This window comes from Lontra canadensis, unplaced genomic scaffold, assembly GCF_010015895.1.
Source record: "Lontra canadensis isolate GAN:19392208 unplaced genomic scaffold, GSC_riverotter_1.0 scaffold57, whole genome shotgun sequence".
Classification (NCBI taxonomy): domain Eukaryota; kingdom Metazoa; phylum Chordata; class Mammalia; order Carnivora; family Mustelidae; genus Lontra; species Lontra canadensis.
In genome coordinates this window covers 2,218,019-2,240,877 of record NW_022631051.1, presented here as the reverse complement: position 1 = coordinate 2,240,877, position 22,859 = coordinate 2,218,019, and the positions used below count along the sequence as shown (strand labels likewise).

The 22,859-nt window shown below is 40.0% G+C and overlaps 1 protein-coding gene across 11 annotated transcripts in view; it reads left to right on the top strand.

The window, feature by feature from the left end:
• The first annotated feature begins 8,971 nt into the window (after positions 1–8,971).
• EPB41L3 (erythrocyte membrane protein band 4.1 like 3) overlaps positions 8,972–22,859 on the top strand; it is a 179,236-nt gene continuing 165,348 nt past the window's right edge. For 2 of the 11 annotated variants that reach the window (XM_032875707.1, XM_032875705.1), the window contains exon 1: positions 8,982–9,251. In XM_032875707.1, the coding sequence (XP_032731598.1) occupies positions 9,197–9,251 (55 nt within the window). In that variant the 5' untranslated portion in view covers positions 8,982–9,196. Of the gene's footprint in view, positions 9,252–22,859 lie in introns of all 11 variants that reach the window. The other 9 variants (XM_032875700.1, XM_032875701.1, XM_032875703.1 and 6 more) reach the window with 9 other exon arrangements.

Here is a 22,859-nt window from a genome sequence, read left to right as displayed (position 1 = left end):
TAAGTAAAACTGGATTTTTTTGTTCACCTGGTTGTGTCACACCAAACAGGCTTGATGGATTTTTCCAAATTTAGAGAGATCTGATGACAAATATTGACAAGTTAGCTTCCACCTGGCTCACTCTGTGAGGCCAGACGTCGGTCTGGGCCTTTCCCTCCAGAGGAGCAGGAAGTGAGGTGAAACCAGACACTCGCATGTCTGCTGGTACAGACGGACAGGCAGGCCATGCTAGGAAGCATGGGCGGAAAGGGCGAATGAGGACTACATCTAGGAGCCTCTGGATGAAAGTCATGGGGCCAGGTGCTCCAAGGGAAATACATCTGTTTGAAGTCAAGTTGCTTCTCACACAGACAACTGTATGGGATGGATGCTGGGAGGAGCAGGGACAGGAAGTTTTTAACAATCGTTAATGAAGGGGTACCAGGGTGGCTCAGTGGGTTGAGCCTCTGCCTTTGGCTCTGGTCATGATTTCAGGGTCCTGGGATTGAGCCCAGCATCGGACTCTCTGCTCAGCCGGGAGCCTGCTTCTCCCTCTCTCTCTCTCTCTGCCTGCCTCTCTGACTACTTGTGATCTCTCTCTCTTTCAATTAAATATATAAAATATTTTAAAAAACAAAAACAATAGTTAATGAATCTCTCCAGCAGTGCTGGAAAACCTAGGCAGCATTTTGTGTGGGTGTGTTTGTATATCGTGTGTGTGGGTGTCTACATATATGTGTGCCTGAGTATGTATCTCTGTATTATGGGTTTACATATGTGCGTCTGTACCTGTGTGTTGGAGTATGTATGTCCATATAGAGATGTGTGTATGAGTTTGTGTCTATACTTCTATGTGATGAATTTGTGTATGCCTGTATGTATAAATTTATCTATATACACACATGTCTACACATGAGTATAAATGTGTGCGTATCTGTGCGTATTTATTTGTGTATGGGTTTTGTGTTTATATATATGTGGAGTCGTCTACATGTTTGTGTATGTGTGTATAACTTAGCTGTTAAGAACTTGGGTGACTGAGCAGGAAGACCTGGGTTCAGTTCTCTTCCATCATAGTTGTAGGATGATCTTGGGGAAGTTTCTTAGTGTGGTTTTTTTGGTTTTGTTTTTGTTTTTTCTTAAATTGAGATATAATGGATCTACGGGAGGAAATTTCTTAACCTTTTTTTCTTCCAATCACTTCATCTTTAAATTGGGAATAATAATAATTCATGCCTCATAGACTATAGTGAGGATCATATTAAATGATGTTGGTAAAACTATGGCTGATAAGCAACCAAAAGTATCAGTCACAATGATCTCAAGTTTGTTGTCATCTCCAGTCTTCATTTGCCGATGAACCTGAGGCTGGGAGGATAAAGCACTCCCCTCTGGGGACATTGGAAGTACAGAGTAGGTCCAGCGTTCCAGCCTAGGTCAGGCTGTATATTGCCCAGAAGTATCTGTGAAACTGATAATATCTTTCCTGCCTTTCAACACTATCTGTCCAATTTTCCCAATGCCATTTGTTGAAGGGACTGTCTTGTTTTATAGAATACTCTTTCCTGCTTTGCTGAAGATTAGTTGGTTGAGGGTCCATTTCTGGGTTCTCTATTCTGTTCCATTGATCTGTGTGTCTGTTTTTGTGCCAGTACCGTACTGTCTTGATGATTACAGATTTGTAATAGAGCTTGAAGTCCGGAATTGTGATGCCACCAACTTTGCTTTTCTTTTTCAACATTACTTTGGCTATTAGGGGTCTTTTCTGGTTCCATACAAACTTTAGGATTATTTGTTCCATTACTGTGGAAAAAAAAAAGATGATGTTATTTTCATAGGGATTGCATTGAATGTACAGATTGCTCTAGGTAGTATAGACATTTTAACAATACTTGTTCTTCCAATCCATGAGCATGTAACATTTTTCCATTTCTTTGTGTCTTCTTCAATTTCTTCCATGAGTGTTCTATAGTTGTTTGAGTATAGACCCTTTGCCTCTTTGGTTAGATTTATTCCTAAGTATCTTACGGTTTGTGGTGCGATTGTAATTGGGATCAATTCCTTACTTTCTCTTTCTTCGGTCTCATTATTAGTGTATAGAAATGCAGCTGATTTCTGTGCATTTATTTTATATCCTGCCACTTAGTTGAATTCCTGTATGGTTCTAGCAGTTTTGGGATGGAGTCTTTTGGGTTTTCCACATGGAGTATCATGTCATCTGTGAAGAGAGAGAGTTTGACTTCTTTCCCGATTTGGATGTCTTTTACTTCTTTTTGTTGTCTGATTACTAAGGCTGGTACTTCTAGTGCTATGTTGAACAATGGTGATGACATTGGACATCCCTGTCGTGTTCCTGACCTTAGGAGAAAAGCTCTCAGTTTTTCCGCATTGAGAATGATATTCTTTGTGGGCTTTTCGTATATGGCTTTTATGATATTGAGGTATGTTCCCTCTGTCTCTACACTGTGTACAGTTTTAATCAAGAAAGGATGCTGTAGGGACACCTGGGTGGTTCAGTTGGTTAAGCGTCTGCTTTCAGCTCAGGTCATGATCCCAGGGGCCTGGGATCAAGTCCTACATTGAGCTCCCTACTCAGTGGAGAGCCTACTTATCTCTCTCCCTCTCTCTCTGTGTGTGTGCTGTCTCTCTCTAGCTCTCACTCTCTCTCAAATAAGTAAATAATATAAAATTTTAAAAAAAGACAGGATGCTGTACTTTGTTAAAAGCTTCTTCTTCATCTATTGAGAAGATCGTGTGGTTCTTGTCCTTTCTTATATCAATGTAGTATATCACATTGATTGATTTGTGGATGTTGAATGACCCTTGCAGCCAAGGAATAAGCCCCACTTCAGCCTGGTGAATAATCCTTTTAATGTACTTTTGGATCCTATTGGCTGGTATCTTGGTAAGAATCTTTGCATCTATATTCATCAGGGATATTGGTCTGTAATTCTCCTTTTTGGTGGGGTCTTTGTCTGGCTCATAGAAAGAGTTTGGAAGTTTTCCTTCCATTTCTATTTTTTTGTAACAGTTTCAGAAGAATAGGTATTAATTTATCTTTAAATGTTTGGTAGAATTCCCCTGGGAAGCCATCTAGCCCTGGACTTTTGTTTTTTGGGAGATTTTTGATTACTGCTAGAATTTCCTTGCTTATGGGTCTGTTCAGGTTTTCTCTTTCTTCCTGTTTCAGTTTTGGTAGTTTATATGTCTCTGGGATTGTATCTGTTTTTTCCAGATTGCCTCATTTGTTGGCATATAGTTGCTCATAATATGTTCTTATAATTGGGGGCACCTGGGTGGCTCAGTAGGCTAAAGCCTCTGCCTTCCGCTCTGGTCATGATCTCAGGGTCCTGAGATCGAGCCCCGTGTCGGGCTCTCTGCTCAGCAGGGAGCCTGCTTCCTTCTCCTCTCTCTCTCTCTGCCTGCCTCTCCGCCTACTTGTGATCTCTGTGTCAAATAAATTAATTAATTAAATCTTTAAAAATAATATGTTCTTATAATTGTATTTCTTTGATGTTGCTTGTGATAGCTCCTTTTTCATTGATGATTTTATTTATATGGGTCCTTTCTCTTTTCTTTTTGATGTGTCTGGCCTAGGAGTTTATCAACCTTCTTAATTCTCTAAAAGAACCAGCTCCTAGTTTCATTGATCTGGTCTACTATTCTTTTTGTTTCTATTTCACTGATTTCTGCTCTAATCTTTATTACTTCTCTTCTCCTGCTGGGTTTAGGGTTTATTTGCTATTCTTTTTCCAGGTCCTTTAGTTATAAGGTCAGATTATACACTTGAGACCTTCCTTATTTCTTGAGAAAGTCTTATGTTCTATATACTTCCCCCTTAGGATCACCTTTGCTGCATCACAAAAGTTTTGAACAGTTGTGTTTTCATTTTCATTTGTTTCCATGAATTTTTAAAATTCTTCTTTAATTTCCTATTTGACCCATTCATTCTTTAGTAGGATGCTTTTTAACTCATGTATTTGAGTTCTTTCCAAATTTCCTCTGTGATTGAGTTCAAGTTTGAAAGTATTGTGATCAGAAAATATGCAGGAAATGATCCCAGTCTTTTGGGACCAGTTGAGACCTGATTTGTGACCTAGTATGTGATCTATTCTGGAGAATATTCCATGTGCGCTTGGGAAGAATGTGTATTCTGTTGCTTTAGGACAGAATGCTCTGAATATATCTATGAAGTCTATCTGGTCCAGTGTGTCATTCAAAGCCCTTGTTTCCTTGTTAATATTCTGCTTAGGTGATCTGTCCATTGCAGTGAGTGTGGTGTTAAAGTCCCCTACTATTACTGTGTTATTATCAATGTGTTTCTTTAATTTTATTAATTGGTTTATATAATTGACTATTCCCATGTTAGGGGCATAAATATTTATAATTATTAGATCCTCTTGTTGGATAGATCCTTCAAGTATGATATAGTGTCCTTCCTCATCTCTTATTCTAGTCTTTGGTTTAAAATCTAATTTGCCTGACATAAGGATTGCCACTCCAGCTTTCTTTTGCTGCCCATTAGTATGATAAATGCTTTTCCACCCCCTCACTTTCAATCTAGAGGTGTCTTTGGATCAAAATGAGTCTTAACTGATAAATTATTGAACACTACATCTAAAACTAATGATGTACTACATGTTGGCTAATTGAATTAAAAGTAAAAAAAAAAAAAAAAAAAAAAAGGGCAAATGAGTCTCTTGCAGACAGGATATTGATGGGTCTTGCTTTTTTATCCAGTCTGTTACACTGTGTCTTTTGATAGGGCATTTAGCCCATTTACATTCAGGATAACTATTGAAAGATATGAATTTAGTGCCATTGTGTTACCCGTAAGGTCACTGTTTGTGTATATTGTCTCTGTTCTTTTCTGGTCTATGTTACTTTCAGGCTATCTCTTCACTTATAGGATCCCTTTAATATTTCTTGCAGGGCTGGTTTAGTGATCACAAAGTCTTTCAGTTTCTGTTTATCCTGGAAGCTTTTTATCTCTATTTTGAATGACAGCTTTGCTGGATAAAGTATTATTGGTGCATATTTTTCTCATTTAGCACCCCAAATATATCATGCTGGTCCTTTCTGGCCTTCTAGGTCTCTGTGGATGAGTCTTCTGCCAGTCTAATATTTTTAATTTTAGAGATTATGGACCTCTTGTCCTGAGCTGCTTTTAGGATTTTCTCCTTTTCTCCAAGATTTGCAAGTTTCACTATTATATTTTGAGGTGTTGGCCTATTTTTATTGATTTTGAGGAAGGTTCTCTGTGCCTCTGGGTCTTGAATGTCTGTTTCCTTCCCCAGATTAGGGAAGTTCTCTACTATAACTTGCTCCAATATGCCTTCTGCTCCCCTTTCTCTCTCCTCTTCTTCTGGGATCCCAAATACTCTAATATTGTTTCACTTTATGGTATCACTTACCTCTTGAATTTTTCTCTTGTGATCCAGTAGTAGTTTATCTCTCTTTTTCTCGGGTTCTTTATCCTCCATCATTTGGTCTTCTATATCACTAATTCTCTCTTCTGCCTCATTTATCTAGCAGTTACAGCCTCCATTTTTTTTTATTGCATCTCATTAATAACCTTTTAAATTTTGACTTGATTCGATTTTAGTTCTTTTTTTTTTTCTCCAAAAAAGGGATTCTCTAGGGTCTTCTGTGCTTTTTTCAAGCCCAGCTAGTATCTTTATAATCATTATTCTGAACTCTAGTACCAACATCTCACTTATATCCATACTGATTCAGTCCCTGGCAGTCAGTACTACTTCTTGTTCTCTTTTTTGGGGGTGAGTTTTTCCATCTTGCCCTTCTGTCCAGAGAAGAATAGGTGAATGAGAGAACAAAATACTAAAGTAGCATCAACAAACCGAGAGAAATATACACTACAAATCAGAAGAGACCCAAAACCAAAAAAAAAAAAAAAAAAAAAAAAAAAAGATAGAGAGTATAATCAGACTGGTGAACAGAACAGAGTAATACACTGGATCCTTGTGTGTATTTTGTTCTGTTTTTTTTTGTTTGTTTTGTTTTGTTTTTTTTAGAAAGCTAGATCCCAAAATTGTAAAGAAAGAAAAACTTATGTATGTACAAAAATAAAATTAAATACAATGAAAAGATAGAATGTATTTTAAAAATGAAAATTAAAAGGCAAAAAGGAAGGAATATAAACAGACAGGTGAAAAGAACAGAGCAATAAGCTATATCCTGGTTCGTTAGAAGAAACTACATCCCAAAGTTGTAAAAAAAAAAAGACTTGACATATATACAAAAATAAAATTAAATATTTGAAAGGGTAGAATGTAACTGTAAAAATGAAAATTAAAAGAAGACTTCAAAAAGTGTTGATAAAATAAGAAATTGGTTGATAAAGGAAAGAGAAAAATAATTAAAATTGAAAGACTAAAGAATCATGGGGGTAAAAAAACCATGAACTCTATATACTATTTTCTCCTAACACTGGAGTTTTATAGTTCTTTTAGTAGTGTGATCAGTAAACTTGGTCTTGGCTGGATGTTCTTGTTGATCTTCTAGGGGAGGGGCCCATTGCACTGATTCTCAAATGTCTTTGCCCATGGCGGAATTGCATTGCCTTTGCAGGGGGCCAGGCCAAGTGTGAGTTACTCTGGATTGTTCTACATGGCTTTTGTTCCCTGAAAGCTTTCTGTACAGCTTTAGAGGGTGAGAATGAACCTGGCGGCCTCCCAATCCCTGGCCCTGGAGGAGCTGAGAGCTCAGGGCCCCACTCCTCAATGCACCCTCAGAAAAAAGCAGTCAATCACTGCTGTCTCCACGGTCTCCAGCCACACTCCATGCTCACCTGGCCTGTGACTGAGCATTTCTATCTTAGGCACATGACCTTGTGACCCACTTCGATTCTCCAATCTCTGCAGACTCCTGTGGTGCACACCCATGCCACTACTCCCCGGGGAGGAAGCAGGGATCTCTCTGGTTCTGCTGCTTGATGGGCCCCTGCTCAGAGAGTGGTCGCCTGACCAGGCTACAGTTCATGGTTTATGGCAACCCAGACCTGAGAGCTACTAGGCTCACTCTTTGCAGCCAGCTTCCCTGCTCCCATACCTGGGAGCTCTGCCACACTCAGGCACCCCTGGTCTAACTGTGACTCCATGGATCCTGAGACCACACTATCCCACCTAGGATTCTGCCCTGCTTCACCACCTGAGCACCCTTCAGACAGAGTTCCCTCAGTGGAGCAGACTTCTAAAAGTTCTGATTCTGTGCTCCACTGCTATAACACTTTCTGGCCACCAGCTTCTGGAGTCTCCCTCCCCCCGCCCGTGGTCTATCTTCCCATATATTGCTTCAGATTCACTTCTCCGCACCTCCTACCTTGCAGAAACTGGTCAACTTTTCTATTTGTAGAGTTGCATCAGTTCTTTTCTTAGATCTCCAATTGAGTACGTAGGTGTTCAGAATGACTTGATGCCTATCTAACTGAATTCCTGGGGCCAGATGAAACGAAGATCTCCTACTCCTCCACCATCTTGGAATGTATCTCAAAGCTGGGATTTTGAGAGTAACCTTCATCTAACCATTTGGGTCCCCCAACATTTCATCCCATCACCACCTACATTGACCTCATCCTGAGTCTCATGTTTGTCATTCCTTTACTTTCCTTTATATGTCATTTTATTCCATTCATTAGTGTTTTGAAAAGGAAACTTAGTTAGAATTGTTTTTGACTTTCTAAAAGGACATAATATTATGTGTAATCCTTTGAGACTTTTTTATTGAGAAGATTCATCTATGTTGTGATATGCTGTACTACATGTTCTATTTGATATTCTAATGTGTAAAATATACTGTATTTATATCCTACTTGCATTTGGGTGTTTTCAGGATTTTAGTGTTGTGAAAAGAGCTGTTTTGGCATGGTTGGACATAACTCTTCATGCACATGTACAAGACTCTTTCTTGGGTAGGAGTAGAATGAATGGATCGTAGAGTGTATGAATGTTCGCTATTAGGAGGTAGTTCCAAAATGTTCTCCAGAGTTGGTTGCCCCAATTTTAACTCTCATTGGAATGTGGATCCACTATTTTTCAACACTTGGTATTGTTAGATTTTTCATTTTTCCTAGTTGAATGGGTATAAAATGGTTATTTCATCGGGGTTTTAATTTGCATTGCTCTGACCGCGAATGATGCCAAATGCCTGTTCTCGTGGTTATTGGTGCATGTGTGTGTTCCGCCACGAAGTGTACATTCTTATCTTTTGATCACTTCTCTGTTAGGTTGCTTGTGATTTTCTTAGTGGTTTGTAGGAGATGTTGAGCAGATTACTTGATCATTTGGGGGTCATTCCTACGTCTATATAAGTGGGATGATAATACAGTGTTTATAGCATTGATTTTAGGATTAAATAGGTGTTTATGTAAGGTACTGTGAATATTGGCATATAACATAATAGATACTCAAAAAAAAAAATGTCAGTTCTGACTCCCTCCTCAGCCTCACTTGCTCTGAAACTTCATTTGGTGGACGGACTTTGTCAGACTTTGCCCTTTTTGCTTAGTGGAGAATCTTTGCTTATTTGTGTGGCCAGTGTGGTCCTGCTAATGTTGTTGTGCCTTCGGGAATAAAGCAAGAGACTCTCAAGATGAACTCACACTCTTTGGGAGGAAATCTAGGAAAAGACCGTGGAAGTGAAGAACTTTAGTGGGGTCCTTGACAAAAATGAAGGGGAAAAAAATGTCAGTATAATTATTATGTTGGTCTCAATAGCTCTGCTTATAGATGTTTGAATCGTGTATTAGCAGGGCAGTCAGGAAAGTGAAGGATTTAAAAACTCTCCATAAGTATAATTAAACTGAAAATTTGCTACCAGGCAGAAGATTCTCTGATGATGATGGGGAGCCAGGGGTCAAGAAGCCCTACAACACTCGAGGCTTTCGTCTCCCTGCTGCTGGAAGCTACTTCCACAGCACTTTTGAGACTGCTGCCTGGTCACGCGGAGAAGCTACACTGGGAAGCAGGGAAACTATTAGGGGAAGAGCCTGAAGGACACCAGAAGATGCTATGTAGTTACTGCCTCCTGTTCCTGCCTTTGTGTTTTTGAGTGTTGAATTCAAAGAGAGTATCTGGACGCAGTAGTAGAGGAATCGCTTTTAGCACCCTGGATCTTTCTTGTGTCTCATTGAGATTATTCCTGGAGGAATGGAAGCTGGAATGTCAGTGCTCCCGTACCTTTGAAATAGCTGCATTGCAGCATGCCATCTTTCATCTGTCTCTATCTGTGTTCAAAGTCCCTCTTAGGATTTGGAGGTAACATTTCTGTATTCCTAATGTTAATGATACCTAGGAGAAGTGACCATCTTTAGTGATTATAACTCTGAATTTGATAAATATTGAAGCAATGCCATGTGTAAATTCAACCGGGGAAATGTGGAAATGATTCTCTGTGCAGGATGCTTCTTAAAATGTTTGTTCATTCAATGCTATGCTAATTGTTCTCTGGGGTTTTTTGTTTGTTGGGTTCTTTTGTTTTGTTGTTGTTGTTGTTGTAGTTGTTGTTGTTTCCTGGTTTGAAAGCTCTGCTTTGCAGCTTTTAGTAGGAAAATCTGGAATTGAGAGCAGATGCAAGCTAGCTACAATGTCATCTCACCTTTCCCTCTGTCCTTAGTACCTGCCTGTCTGACTGACTGATTCTCTGGAATTCTGTGCCCTAATGACACATGCTTAAGAGTTTGGAAATAGTTTTTATCTGTGATGGCAGCTTCAATTTAGGAAGTGGTTAAGAGAAAAGTTTGAATGCTCCCCGAAGACAAGAATAGCCAGTACTTATGCTTAGCCTTTGCAATTCACGAATGATAATGTGTTTTTCCTTTGTGCCGAGAATTATACAGAAGAATACTGAAACATAAATATATCTTGTAAGTAACTGCAAAAACAGCTTTATTTATTTATTTATTTTTTTAAAAGATTTTATTTATTTATTTGACAGACAGAGATCACAATTAGGCAGAGAGGCAGGCAGAGAGAGAGGAAGGGAAGCAGGCTCCCTGCTGAGCAGAGAGCCCAACACTGGGCTCGATCCCAGGACTCTGGGATCATGACCCGAGCTGAAGGCAGAGGCTTCAACCCACTGAGCCACCCAGGCGCCCCCCAAAACAGCTTTATTAACACATGAACAGAGATGAGACTTTAGAAGAAGGGAGCTGCCCATTAGTCAACCTGGGAACCTATCTCAGGCTCAAGATTCTTATGTGTGGCTCCTCCGGTGGCTTTGTAGGCCTTTCGTTGATTGTTGGGAAATGAATTTTAGTGATTGGTGCTGGCAGTGAGTAATGAGCAAGACGTATATACAGACACGGCGGTAAGCTCAGAAATTTTTCAGTGGGCTCTTGTTGAAACTTTCTGATCTTGATGTTTTTCACACAGGGAGTCCCTAATGTTTGAGGAGGCTGTTTCCTCTCTATGTCACGTGTCTCAACTTTGATACAATGTACCTTTTAGTTGCAAATCAGTAAGAAACTATTTGTCCAGAAAGCCCAAATCTTGCACCTGATAGGAGATGGGTCTGTAGTTTTAGTCACATTTTATGTGTAAGGATATTAAGACCTAGAGAGGTTGTGAACTGTTCTAAGTTAAATAGGAAATGGCAGAACAAACAGAGGGAACTAAGAACAGAAACCAGGTGTCTCCCCAGTGGCTGGGAACTTCCCCTATAAACAGTAATCCCTCCTGTGCTGGTGCTGATCTTCCGGACTTAGGGGGCTGCATTGGAATCCAGTGGGAGCGCCTGGAGAGGTAATGGCCAAGGCAGGTTCTCAAGGGCTTTTACAAGGGAGACAGAAGAGGGTAGAAATGATGTAACAGACCATATGAGTCATGTCACAGGTGCTAGATTCAGTGGTTTGCTAAGAGGACTCGGGATTCAGCATACAGTTGTGCTCATGGCTAAGATTTTTTGCAGGGAAATGACACAAGGCAAAATCAGCAAAGGGAAAAAGTACCTAGGGCAACATCCTGGGAAAACCAGGTGCAGGCTTTCAGATGTCCTTTCCCAGTGTAGTCACATAGGATTGTGTTTCATTCCTCCAGCAAGACCGTGACAACACATGTAAGATGCTGTCTACCTGGGAAGCTTATTACAGACTCAGTGTCCAGGATTTGTACTGGGGGCTGGTCACATAGCTAGCCTCTGCTGTGCACATAGCAAAATTCCAGACTCCCAAAAGAAAAGTACACATTTGGCATAGACTGCATCATTTTGTACTAACGGTTTGGGCACAGTGAGCCACCCCCCATCAGTCGGGGAGCAGTAGGATCTCTCCGAAAATCCCAGTTTCCGGACAGCAGCCAAAAGTCAGCCTTACAAGGGGACTCTCCAAGGACAGCATCTCAGGCCTGCTGTGGTAACTGCTCCACAGGAGCAACGGTAGTTAAGTTCTTCCAAAGATTTTATCAGAGAGAGTTGAAGGAAGAATAAACAGATTGGAGGTAAGGAATGAAGGAGTAGGAAGATAATTTGCAAGTCTGGGAGATGAACTACATGGGAAGGTCTTTTGGGGTGTATGTGTGTGTGTCGGTGTCTGTATGTGTGTGTTTCCCCTGACAGAAGAGGATTATTTAGGAAGAGTGGCTGGATGGGAAGGGGAAATGTTCTACATTGTGAATATACTAACTCCGAGATGACAGAGGAATCAAATTAGAACTTTTTTTTAACCACAAATGAAATACACTCAAGATATTGGTAAATTACATTAAAAATTGATCTTTTTTAAAAGATTTTATTCATTAATTCATGAGAGAGACAGGGGCAGAGGCAGAGGGAGAAGCAGACTCTGCACTGAGCAGGGAGCCCGATGTGGGACTCGATCCCAGGACCCCAGGATCATGACCAGAGCTGAAGGCAGACTCTCAACCTACTGAGCCACCCAGGAACCCAGAAAAACTGATTCTAATATGACATTCATGTCATGGCACATTCCTGTATCATGCTTATGAAATGAGAATAAATCACATAATTAAGGAATTATTGTTAAGGGGGAATTTTGACTTTGTATTAGCTGTGAAGAACACGCTGTTAAAAGATATAATTTTAACATGAAAATATTATTAATGTTATTAAAAGTATATATTAGGCAATTTTTTCCTAAGGACCTGAATTAGCTTCTACTTATCACTCATCAAAATTGGTAATTCTTTACCCGAGTTGTCTAACCTAGTCTTGATTTAGAAAAACAACAACAACAACAACGCACAAGTAGCTAATTTTTCCTTATTTGTTTGTAAGTATTATGTGAATAATAAGAATTATAATAAGAATTCCCTAGAGCTCCCCCCTCTCCACCATGGGAGAAAGGTCCTGATGGGTATAGATTTAGAACGAGAACATTAGAAATGTTGTCTTTGGGGGTAACATGAAATACTGTGGATCCTGTTAGTCTTTGTACCAAAGTGAAACAATGTGTGTATGTGGGCTTCTAAACATTCTAACATAAAATCTCTTTCTTACTGATTATCTATATAATCTGGGCAAATGTTGGCCATATCTCTAGCCCCATAGTGGCTTCTAAGAGTTCATAGTTATATTTCCTTCCTGTAGTTATTAAAGTAAATATTCAAATCCTGATTTTTGCTTTTGATCAGAACTGGCACCATTTTATTTAGCCAAAGCAGCTTCTCTATATTCTTCATGGGTGTGTGTTTTTTAGAAGAAGCTTCTCTCTTATTTGTGGGGGTAGACAATTGAGTAACAGGTTTGGGGTATTTTTTTTTTTTTTCCATTTAAGTAGGCTCCACACCCTCTGTGGAGCCCAACACAGGGTTTGAACTCATGATCCCAAGATTAAGACCTGAGCTGAGATCAAGGGTCAGGTGCTTAATAACTAAGCCACCCAGGTGTCTTTTAGGTATTTTTTAAAATTGCATATGTGTGTGGGACATATGGGGATGAAGTGGTTGTACAGTAATATGAACAGAACTCCTTCATAAATATGTATTGTGGAGATGACATTCTTATGTTACACAAATTGGATGCATCAGGATTTTAAATGTCACCTTTGGATTTAATGCAAGAAGTTCCTGACAGGCATTTTCCTGACTTTCCTTAGAAGGGACCCTGTAGCCATAGAAACTTGCTTCCAGTTACTTGCTGCCAAAGAGGGTGGTTTCTCTCCTTCCCTTGTCCGTGCCCTCCCAGTTCCCACCTGCTCCTGTTCCCCTGAGCTCGTGCCCTCTCTTCTGGATGTCAGGACTCATGGCGGCAACAAGTCGGGGGATGGCATGGGGGAACCCCTCATGCTATGTGGTCTCACAAAATGGAAGACCAAGGACATGATCAGAGGACTGTCTTCTTTATCTTCCATTGACTCTTTTTTTTTTTTTTTTAAAGATTTTATTTATTTATTTGACAGAGAGATCACAAGCAGGCAGAGAGGCAGGCAGAGAGAGAGGAGGAAGCAGGCTCCCTGCTGAGCAGAGAGCCCGATGCGGGGCTCGATCCCAGGACCCTGAGATCATGACCTGAGCCGAAGGCAGCGGCTTAACCCACTGAGCCACCCAGGCGTCCCTCTTCCATTGACTCTTTTATGCGTTGCAGGTTGTTAAACCTCATATCCTGCTTTGCTCTAAAGCACACTTGAGGTAGGCATCCCCGTTATTAAAATAGAATAAATGGTAGAGAAAGTCAGGGTTCAAAGGCAATATGGGAGAGAAAAATAAAGCCAGGGCAAGCTGCGTGGGACAGATGGATTCCTTAGGGCCTCGTGCTGTGGACAGAGGTGGGCTGTGGATTTGGTTCTTAGGTTCCTAGAAGTGAAAATGAAGAGGGAGACATGGTCAGTTACAGATTTGAGACATCTGTAAGATAAAAACCCAAGTTTTTCTTCTTCTTCTTCTTCTTTTTTTTTTTTTTAAAGACTTCATTTATTTGACAGGCAGAGATCATAAGTAGAGGCAGGTGGAGAGAGAGGAAGGGAAGCAGGCTCCCCACTGAGCAGAGAGCCTGATGTGGGGCTCAATGCCAGGACCCTGGGATCATGATCTGAGCTGAAGGCAGAGGCTTTAACCCACTGAGCCACTCAGGTGCCCCAAAAAACCCAAGTTTTTCTAATACTAAAACCTAAGAAGACTTTCTTCCATGGATGCTTTTACAAAGTAGCGTAAAAGACAATGATCTGATGGGCAACCTTGTAACAGAGGTAGGAAAACTCACATATGCTAATGACCTCATCAGTATGTACTTATTTACATGCCGCACAAGCCTCATTGAGGAGCTGCAGTTCTCAAGTACAGTGATTCCAAATACACACTTCTGTCCAAAAGGAAATTTAGAAGACTAGGCCGTCCCCATATCCTTAGGCAACCATATTCATGGACGTATTTCTCCCAACTGGGCTTTTGATAAGAATTATTCAACGCAGGGTTTATTATCTCTGACTAAAACAGAGAGTGCAATGTTGACAAAGTATCTGGGACTCGAGGAAGGATTGAGTTCATTTTATGAACTCCTAATGAATTTCCTAATGAAATTTAAGGACATGTCCCTGAATGGATGGACACTGTGGCTTTGCTCAGAGATGGGGGAGGACCCACAAGCAGGGATAAAAATCTTCCTCCAGAAATAATTCTGGATCCACTTCAAACCAACATGCATTGTGATTCTAATTCAGGTTGTCTTACCTTTATAGCAGTAATTTGGAAAAATTAAAAACTGGGGCTGGGAGTCAGGGAACAACCGCGGTGCCTAGAAAGGAAATATCACTAAAGCATATGTGTTATGCCCACTGGAAAAGAAATCTTAAAACGCATCATGCTGAAATGTAATTAACTATCCACGAGCTATGAATCCTTAGGGGCCTAACATTTGGTACACAACGGACTGAAAGATATAAACCCCACAGATGATGCTTAAATTTTGATCACATTCCTTCTCCTTTCAGAACTGAGACAAAGAAACCTATAGAACATTTTGCATTCCCTTCTTTAAAGAATAGTTTTTTAATAAGCAGGCTACTGTAGTTGAAAATGGAATTTTATTCAACATGAACTAGTGGTTCAAAGTATATTTCTGATTCCTCTTGGAATGCTTCCAAATGTGTCCATGACCACTTTCTGCACAGTACATGATTTCAGAATGGCAGAAATTTTTCACTTTAACCTTTAAAAAGTGTGCTAACATAATAGAGAAGCCCGTTACAGAGCAGTGTATTTACTGCTCTGTACATTTACTGTAATATGTATTTACATATTAAAATTCTCCCTAGTACTGGACTTATATTCAGAAAGAAAAGTCATTTAAAAACTTGGCATTTGATAAGAAACAAAATACAGACTCTTCAATACAATGGAACCTATTTTATTTCAAGGATTACAAAGTTAGATGGAAAATGCGGATAAGGCTTGCTTTCCATAATGACTTTAGTCTGCTCCTTAACCTTTGACATCGCCTGCCACATCTTTGTTGCCAGGCAACGGCAGAGCAATAAGACCTGTGTGAGTAAAGAAAGTTGCCAACATAAGAATGAGTTGTATTCTAGAAGCTGGTGAGCCACTTATGTAGAATTTCAAATACATTATTTTTCATGTTAAAATGTTAATGGTAGTCGAGTATCCAGACCAGCCACCTTAACCCTACCCACCTTGCTCTCGAAGTATGGAAAGGCTGCACCTTTCCTATCCAGAATGAATAATTGCATGATTCTTGTCTCTCAAAATGCCAAATTCTAGGAAATGAGAAAAATGCCATTCAACAGCCAAAATAGATGTTACAAAGTCCTTGTGTTAGAGTGTGACCTTAGAGAAAGTTAAATGAATGTATAACCACGCCCAGGAATACCATGTATTCTTTTTTTCAGTATAATTTTAACAGATCTTGTTATTTGATTTGAAGAGTGAGAAAGGATGATAGAAGGAGGAACAGGGACAAACTTAAGAAATGATTGCTGACCACCTGAATGCTGAAGAAGATAGAATTCTGAGACAACTCAAAGGAACCTTTCTGTCCCCAGGTGCAATGAGGTCCTAAGCTCCAGTTACCACTAGGTATCTTGCACTGTGTTTTGCCTTCTTATAAGAATTACAGTAACCATCCCATCACCAACAAAACAACACCCCTTTTCAAGACAAATTTGTAGACTTTAGAAAGTTGGAATCATAAATAGCTAATATTTGCAAGAAAACAGCACTGACTCAAAGTTTTGAAGGGCTACCTCTTTGGCTCTAGTTTAGAATAACAAAAACCTGAGACTTCTGTATAGCTGACTTTACTATAGAAATGCAGCAACTTAGTTAGACATCTGATGTGTGAGATGTTGCCATGGGGAAACATACTATGAATTCCAACTAGGGACACCAGATAAACGTCCCCCACTTGGAGGCATTGAAATTTAGTTAAAGAAAACTATCTGCTCTGAGAAATAGAAAAGAGAAGAAGTGTTTCCACCTTTCCGTAAGAGAAATACACATCTCTAGGTTAGTCACCAGGGTGTTGTGAACTGTGTAGAAAACCCATTTGTTCCTGAAGGGGCCAAGAGCACACTTCCCCTCTCATCCCTCAGGTGGGCTGCACTCACAATGGGACTATCCCTAATCTGAAGTGTAATTTATATATTACACCTCAGCAACATTTTAATCTAATTGTTCGTGAGCCCTGCTGATTCTTAATTGCTGTTTTGGTCATGCACACAGCAGTATCAGTAATTCCAAATTAAAAGGTGAGTGATTGGTATTAAGCTTTGGGTTAACTTCACACAGCAATGGCCAATACTTGCTAAAAATATCTGGAGGCCGCCACTGCCTCTTTAAGATGCTGCTGTTTGACTAAAAATGTTCTGCTTACCAAAACGGAGCCTGCTGTTACTGTTTTGTTTCATTATTGCTTCCTCTAGCGTGCTTCTATATCTGTAGGACTAATTTTGAATATCCCCCTTCCACAGGACTGAAAATTGTTCCAAAATGCTATGCCGGCTTGTTGAAAGGAAATGTTGCCCAATCAAATCTACAGATTATAATCAAGATACATTTTGTAAAACTGTATTTATGGAAATGTGCCTTAGGAGATTCCATAGCCAGCAATGAACTTAATCTTTACACAGTTCCTCAAGTCTGAATAACCGATAGTTTTTATTTCCTTTCCTATTTTTCAGTTTTGAGTTTCTTAGAAAATTCCTTAAGTTCAGGGGATGTTGGGGCTACGCCAGGGCTCTTGGAAGTGTCTGATAAGAAGGGGATAGTGCATTACGTTCAATAGCGACTTCTTAATTTGGAAATTAAGGGGTGAAAATATGGACGTCAAGTGTGAACTATTTAACGTGCTTCTGCCATTGCAGAGCCTGGGAATGATTTGAATGTGTACTGCTGGAAGATGCCTTGGGGAAAGTTGCAGCTTCTTTAGTCTCTCCTGTTGACAAACAATCCCTATTATCCACAGATGTTGTGCATTTAATCAAGGTTTGAACATGGGGGGAGCCAGCGAATGAGACTATATACCTCTGGGAAATCTGGATCCATATTTCATGTTTAATGTTTCAGAAACATTCTTTGATATGTCAACAAAGTCTTTCCTTTCTCATACCTGGTTTTTGTTTGTTTGTTTTTAAACTATTCAGAGAACTTGGCAGAAGCCACAGTGGAGAGATAAGGGAAGCTCTTGGGTATGGATGGGATGGTATTCCATTAAGGACCAGTGGTCTTCACGCTTTTTGCTCTGTACCACCTAAAATGGTTTGAAAACTAGGAGTCCCTTGCACATTTACAAGCTCACACCTAAAATCTTCATCTTTAAATGGTTTCAGATATAATTTCTAATGTCATGCTTATATTGTGCTTAAATCAAATAAATACAGCACTTATTAATATGTACCTTCTAAATACCACAGCAACTGGCTATCCATCATCATCCAGTTCACAAGTACAGGAACAGACTTTTCTTTTACAGATATTTTGTGTCATTGCTTTTCCTTTTTAAACTTTTATTTCTACTCTACTTCCTGCACAGAATCCTACCCTAATGTATTATTTTTATGCTTGAAAGTATCTTACTGATTACCTATCAAAATTCTTGGCAATGAAATGGGTGCATAAATTGAAATTTGAGCGTCGTTTTTCATTTTATGTGGCCATAATGTTCTGAGTCTGAGAACTATTTTCTGGACTAAGCAATCAGTATAATTATTAGCAACAAACACTTCAGTGTGAACAACACACATACCTTACAAACTATGATAAATACTAAACATCAAAAGTAATCTGTTACTGCAAATTAATCTCTTAGGAATACAAAGAGAACATTTTTTTCCCATTAGTTCATGTATTCGTGGGTAAATACTACGTATTGCCAAAATGGCACATGACTCAGCAACATTTTCCTTCCTCCTCCTCTTCTTTCCTGTCTTCCTCCCTCCTGCTTATCTTCCCTTCTTTCTTTTTCTTTTGTTCTCTTCTCTTTTTCTCCCCTTCCTTCCCTCCTTCCTTCTTTCTTTCCACCAATCTATCTTATTTCTTAGATAAGCACAGACAAAATTATTGACATATAAAAGTGGATGCAAATGTCAAAAGCTCCATATTATGGCAAATATCCCTCAATTCTTGGAATTAATCTATTAGCTACTTCATTCTGTCCTTCAATTTGGTTGAAAGGAGAAAATTAGAATTTACTTGAGTTGTAGAATATTTGTTAATCTGTTACTGAAGCAATTCCAATCACTGAAGAAATTTCCTTTGTCCATCTCTTAGTGTGTTTTTTTTTCTTTTTTTTTTTTTTCCTTGCAAAAATTTGCTATCCTGGAAAAATGCCCTGTGGAGACTGGACCTGGGGGTTGGTTTGCCTTTACACTGGTAATAGGAGGAAGGGGTTGCTAACTGGGAGAACTCCAGATGGCTGTTGCTTTCTCAGGCAGATCAGTTTTAGGATCTAGAAGCTGAGAATCTGGAAACCGAGTCCCTTAAAACAAGAAAAGTGCCAGCATAGTTCTTAAAAAAAAAAAAAAAAAAAAAAAAGTCTCCATATTCCAGGTTAAAGACCATTATTGCAAAAAATGAATATTTTGCTATAAGTTGGTTTTTTTTTGGGGGGGGAGTTCGGATTATCAATTTAGTTGTCCTATAAATGTCACCATTATTTGAAGAAAAAACAAAACCCTATTAGGTAGAGTTCTGATGCCTGTGTCCCACCCCACATTGTCTGATGTCTCTCCCCTTCTCTTAGCACACAAAGCCTTGAGAGGGGCTGTGGGGGGCTGCAGGGAATTGGGGTGCCACTGACAGCAGGAAATTCAGTAGGAATGGAGCAGCTGGGAAAAGAAGGGAGGATTTTTATTTCCTTGGGAACTTAGATGAAAAACCGAGGTGATCAAAGTGGACTATCTCTACTTTCTGACCCATTACTTCCCAGTTTATTGTTACATAGTTAGCAGGAGGAGGGGCAGAGGGAGAGAATATCTTAATGATTATAGTCAATGATTATAATGATTTACGATTATACTCAATCTATTTCCATCCTTTGTTAATAAAAACCTTTCCCTCATCAATTTCTTGCTAGCATTTTGTCTCTCTCCTTCCCTCATCTATTTCCTCATCTCTAAAATGGCAGGGATCATAGTAGCTCCATTACACTGTAACTGAGAGAATGATACAGGCAAGATATAGAGCCCTCTTTTCCCCTGCAATATGGCAGTAAGTTAGTAATTATTATCATCACCCGCGTTCATTGATATTTCAATGTCTGCATTTTTTGACCTCTCTTCAATCCACTGAATTATTTATCCCCAAAGCTCAACTGAAAGTGCTCTGGCAAGGCCTCTTGTGATGGTTATCTTCTAAATCTAGCAGACTCTTCTCAGTCCTTATTTTCTGGATGATTTAGCTAGCTCTACTCAGTCTTTCTGACAGCTCCTTCTTGGTTTTCCTCCTGGCAACTCTCCCTCTACCCAACCCTAACCAAGGGCCCGATCTTTGGCCCAAGTCCTTGTTTTGATCCATGTTGCCTCTGGATGGGGATTTTATACAGACTCGTGTTCTTAACTTCTCTATAATTCAACATCCCTGAGCTTCAAGCAGGTATTCCACTAATTGTTAGAAATACGAACTAAATGTCCCCTACACCATTGAGAGTCAACATATACACAACAGAATCTGTCATTTATCTGACACTCTTTCCTGTCTTTCCCCATAACATAGGTTTTTGCCCCATGTCTGCTTGATAGGTAAATGGCACTACTACTCAGTAAGGTATTATCTAAGCTAGAAATCTAGATCCATTACAGACAATACCTTTCATAGCAAGTTAACTCAGTCAAACTTTGTACATTGAGTGGCAACTGTCAAGAAATGGGACATCATGTCCTGCCAGGGTTTTTTTCTGTATATTTCTAAATCCCTCTCATTTCTTCCGTCCCCACTCTTAGTGCCCTGCTAACAATTTAAGAATAATAACTGATTTATTGGTATCAAGTGTTACTATTTCTTGTTTAAAGGATAACAAAACTCTTCTCCTTGGTGGTGCTGGCACTAAGCCATCCTCTGTCTCTCCAGTCCTTTCTCCCACATGTCGTCAGAACAGTAACTCTAAAATACAGATCTAACCACGTTGCTCCCATGACTACGAACCAGCACCCACAGGTTAAAATTCAATGACTTACCTTGAATTTAGTCATCAGTCACTTCAGCCTTACCCGCTTCTTTTCATTTTTCCCCCCATCTTCTCTTTTCACAGAGTTCCCTATACTCCTGGGTATTTCAAAGATCTTGTGCCTTTTCTAATTGTTCCTTCTGCCTGGAATCCCCTTCCCTATCCTCATCTCATCCTTCTTTGCTGTCTAAATTCCTGTCCATCCAGAAACACTCAGCTCAGGCTGTGTTAAGGGCTCTTACAATAGTAGTACCTTGGCCTACCTCCAACAGAGCATTCCCTGTATTAAATGATCTGTTCATGTCTTTTTCCCCATTAGACAAGTAACACGTCTGTTTTTCCCTCCAAAGCCAGAGACCAGCTGTCCTTCATTTGTTTTTGCTACCCTAATGAGTACTAAGTCACACAGTGAGTGCTCAATAAACATCAGAAAACAACTGGAACAGGGCCAGGAATAGGAATAGGAATAGTAGGAATAGGGCCAGGAAGGTATCAGGGGGTCTCTGAAAGAACCCATTTTGGTGGTATGCAGACCAGAGCTTTGAATGACTTCTGTAGGCTTTATGAAGGGAGAAGGTTTGTGCAAGTGGTGGATCAGACCTGTTCATCATCATCATTTCTGATGTTGTTGCCATCATCACCATCAGCGTGGTTAACCCTGATTGGGCTTATATAATTTGCCTGGCATGTAACTGTCCTCCTTTTGTTTATTTCATTTAGTCATTCCTTCCAGCACTATGAGGTTGGTGTCCTGCCTCGTCCCTCACTTATTGATGAAGAAACTGAGGTTTAGAAAAATGGAGTACCTTGCCCAAGGTCACCTAGCTCATAACAGGTTGAGTGAGAAATGGAACTAGGTTATACAATTCATTCTTCTTTTATCTAAGTTGGCTACATTCCCCATTTTTGTTACTGAATCCCAAGTTCAGCCACGCATCACCAGAAAGACCAATACTCAAGAGATGAGTGTTGACTGGAAAGGAATAATGGAAAGGAATATAAGCTTTATTCAGGAGGCTGGCCACCTGGGGGCAAGGCTGACTCTTGTCCAAAAGCCAGTGCTGTGGTTTCTGCCTCACCAAGAGAGCTTTATTTTTTTAAATATTTATTTATTTGACAGAGAGAATGAGACAGCGAGAGAGGGAACACAAGCAGAGGGAGTGGGAGAGGGAGAAGCAGTCTTCCCGCTGAGCAGGGAGCCCAATGTGGGGCTCATTCTTAGGACCCTGGCATCATGACCTGAACCGAAGGCAGACACTTAACAACTGAGCCAGCCAGGCGCCCCAACCAAGAAGGCTTTAAAGGGTGAGGGGGTCATTGATCAGTAAAGGGACACCGTGGGCTCTAACATTTGCTAATTCTGTGCAGGTTTACTGGTTCCCATTTACAGCTTTCAGTGCTTGAGGATTGTGCAAGAGATCGCATTCCTGTTCTGTGATGGGCAAGGGCTTTCTAGGCTCCTCCTAGAAAGGAATGTAGGATTTCTAGATACACCAGGAAGGCTAGCAAGTCAATGAACTTAAGAACACCTATTAACCATCACCATACTGGCTAGGAAGATCAAGGTGGCCTCACTTTCATTGTTTAATAACTTTTGTTCATCCTTCAAGATACAGCTCAGTGTGGATACAGAGCAAGAAGCTAAGCCATTTCTCAAACAGTTATTTGGTTTTTAACTTTCTATTTTGAAACGATTTTCAACTGAACAGAGGAGTTGTAGAGGTAATACAGGAAGGATAGCAATCACCCAGCTGCCCCTGAGGTTAACAGCTTACATAGTCATGGGATAATGATCAAAAACTAAGAAATTGACATTGACACGATACTGTAAACCATAGACTTTGTTTATATTGAGCAATCTTTCCACCCGTGTCTTTTTTCTGTTCCAAGATCCACTCTGAGATCCCCCCCTTGCATGTTAGTTGACTTGCTGAGAGCTCCTTAGTGTCTTCTAATCTTGTGTTTCTTGGCACTGACACTTTTAAAGAGTAATGCGTCAAGTGTTATGTAGAACGCCCCTGGATCTGGGTTTGTCTCATGTTTCCCTATGATTGCATTGGGGTTATGCATTCAGGGGGAGAATCCCACAGGTGATGTGTCCCCTCTGTGCCTGCGCAGAGGCACAGAGCTATGTGACTTTTCACTGATGATGCCAACTTTCTTGGTTTCTGCTGGGTTTCTCTGCTGGAGATACTACTTTTTTTTTTTTTTTTTTTTTTTTGGTAATTAAGTAACATTTCGGGGGAGATATTTTGAAACCATGCAACTTAAACTTTGACCCACTAACTTGAACATTC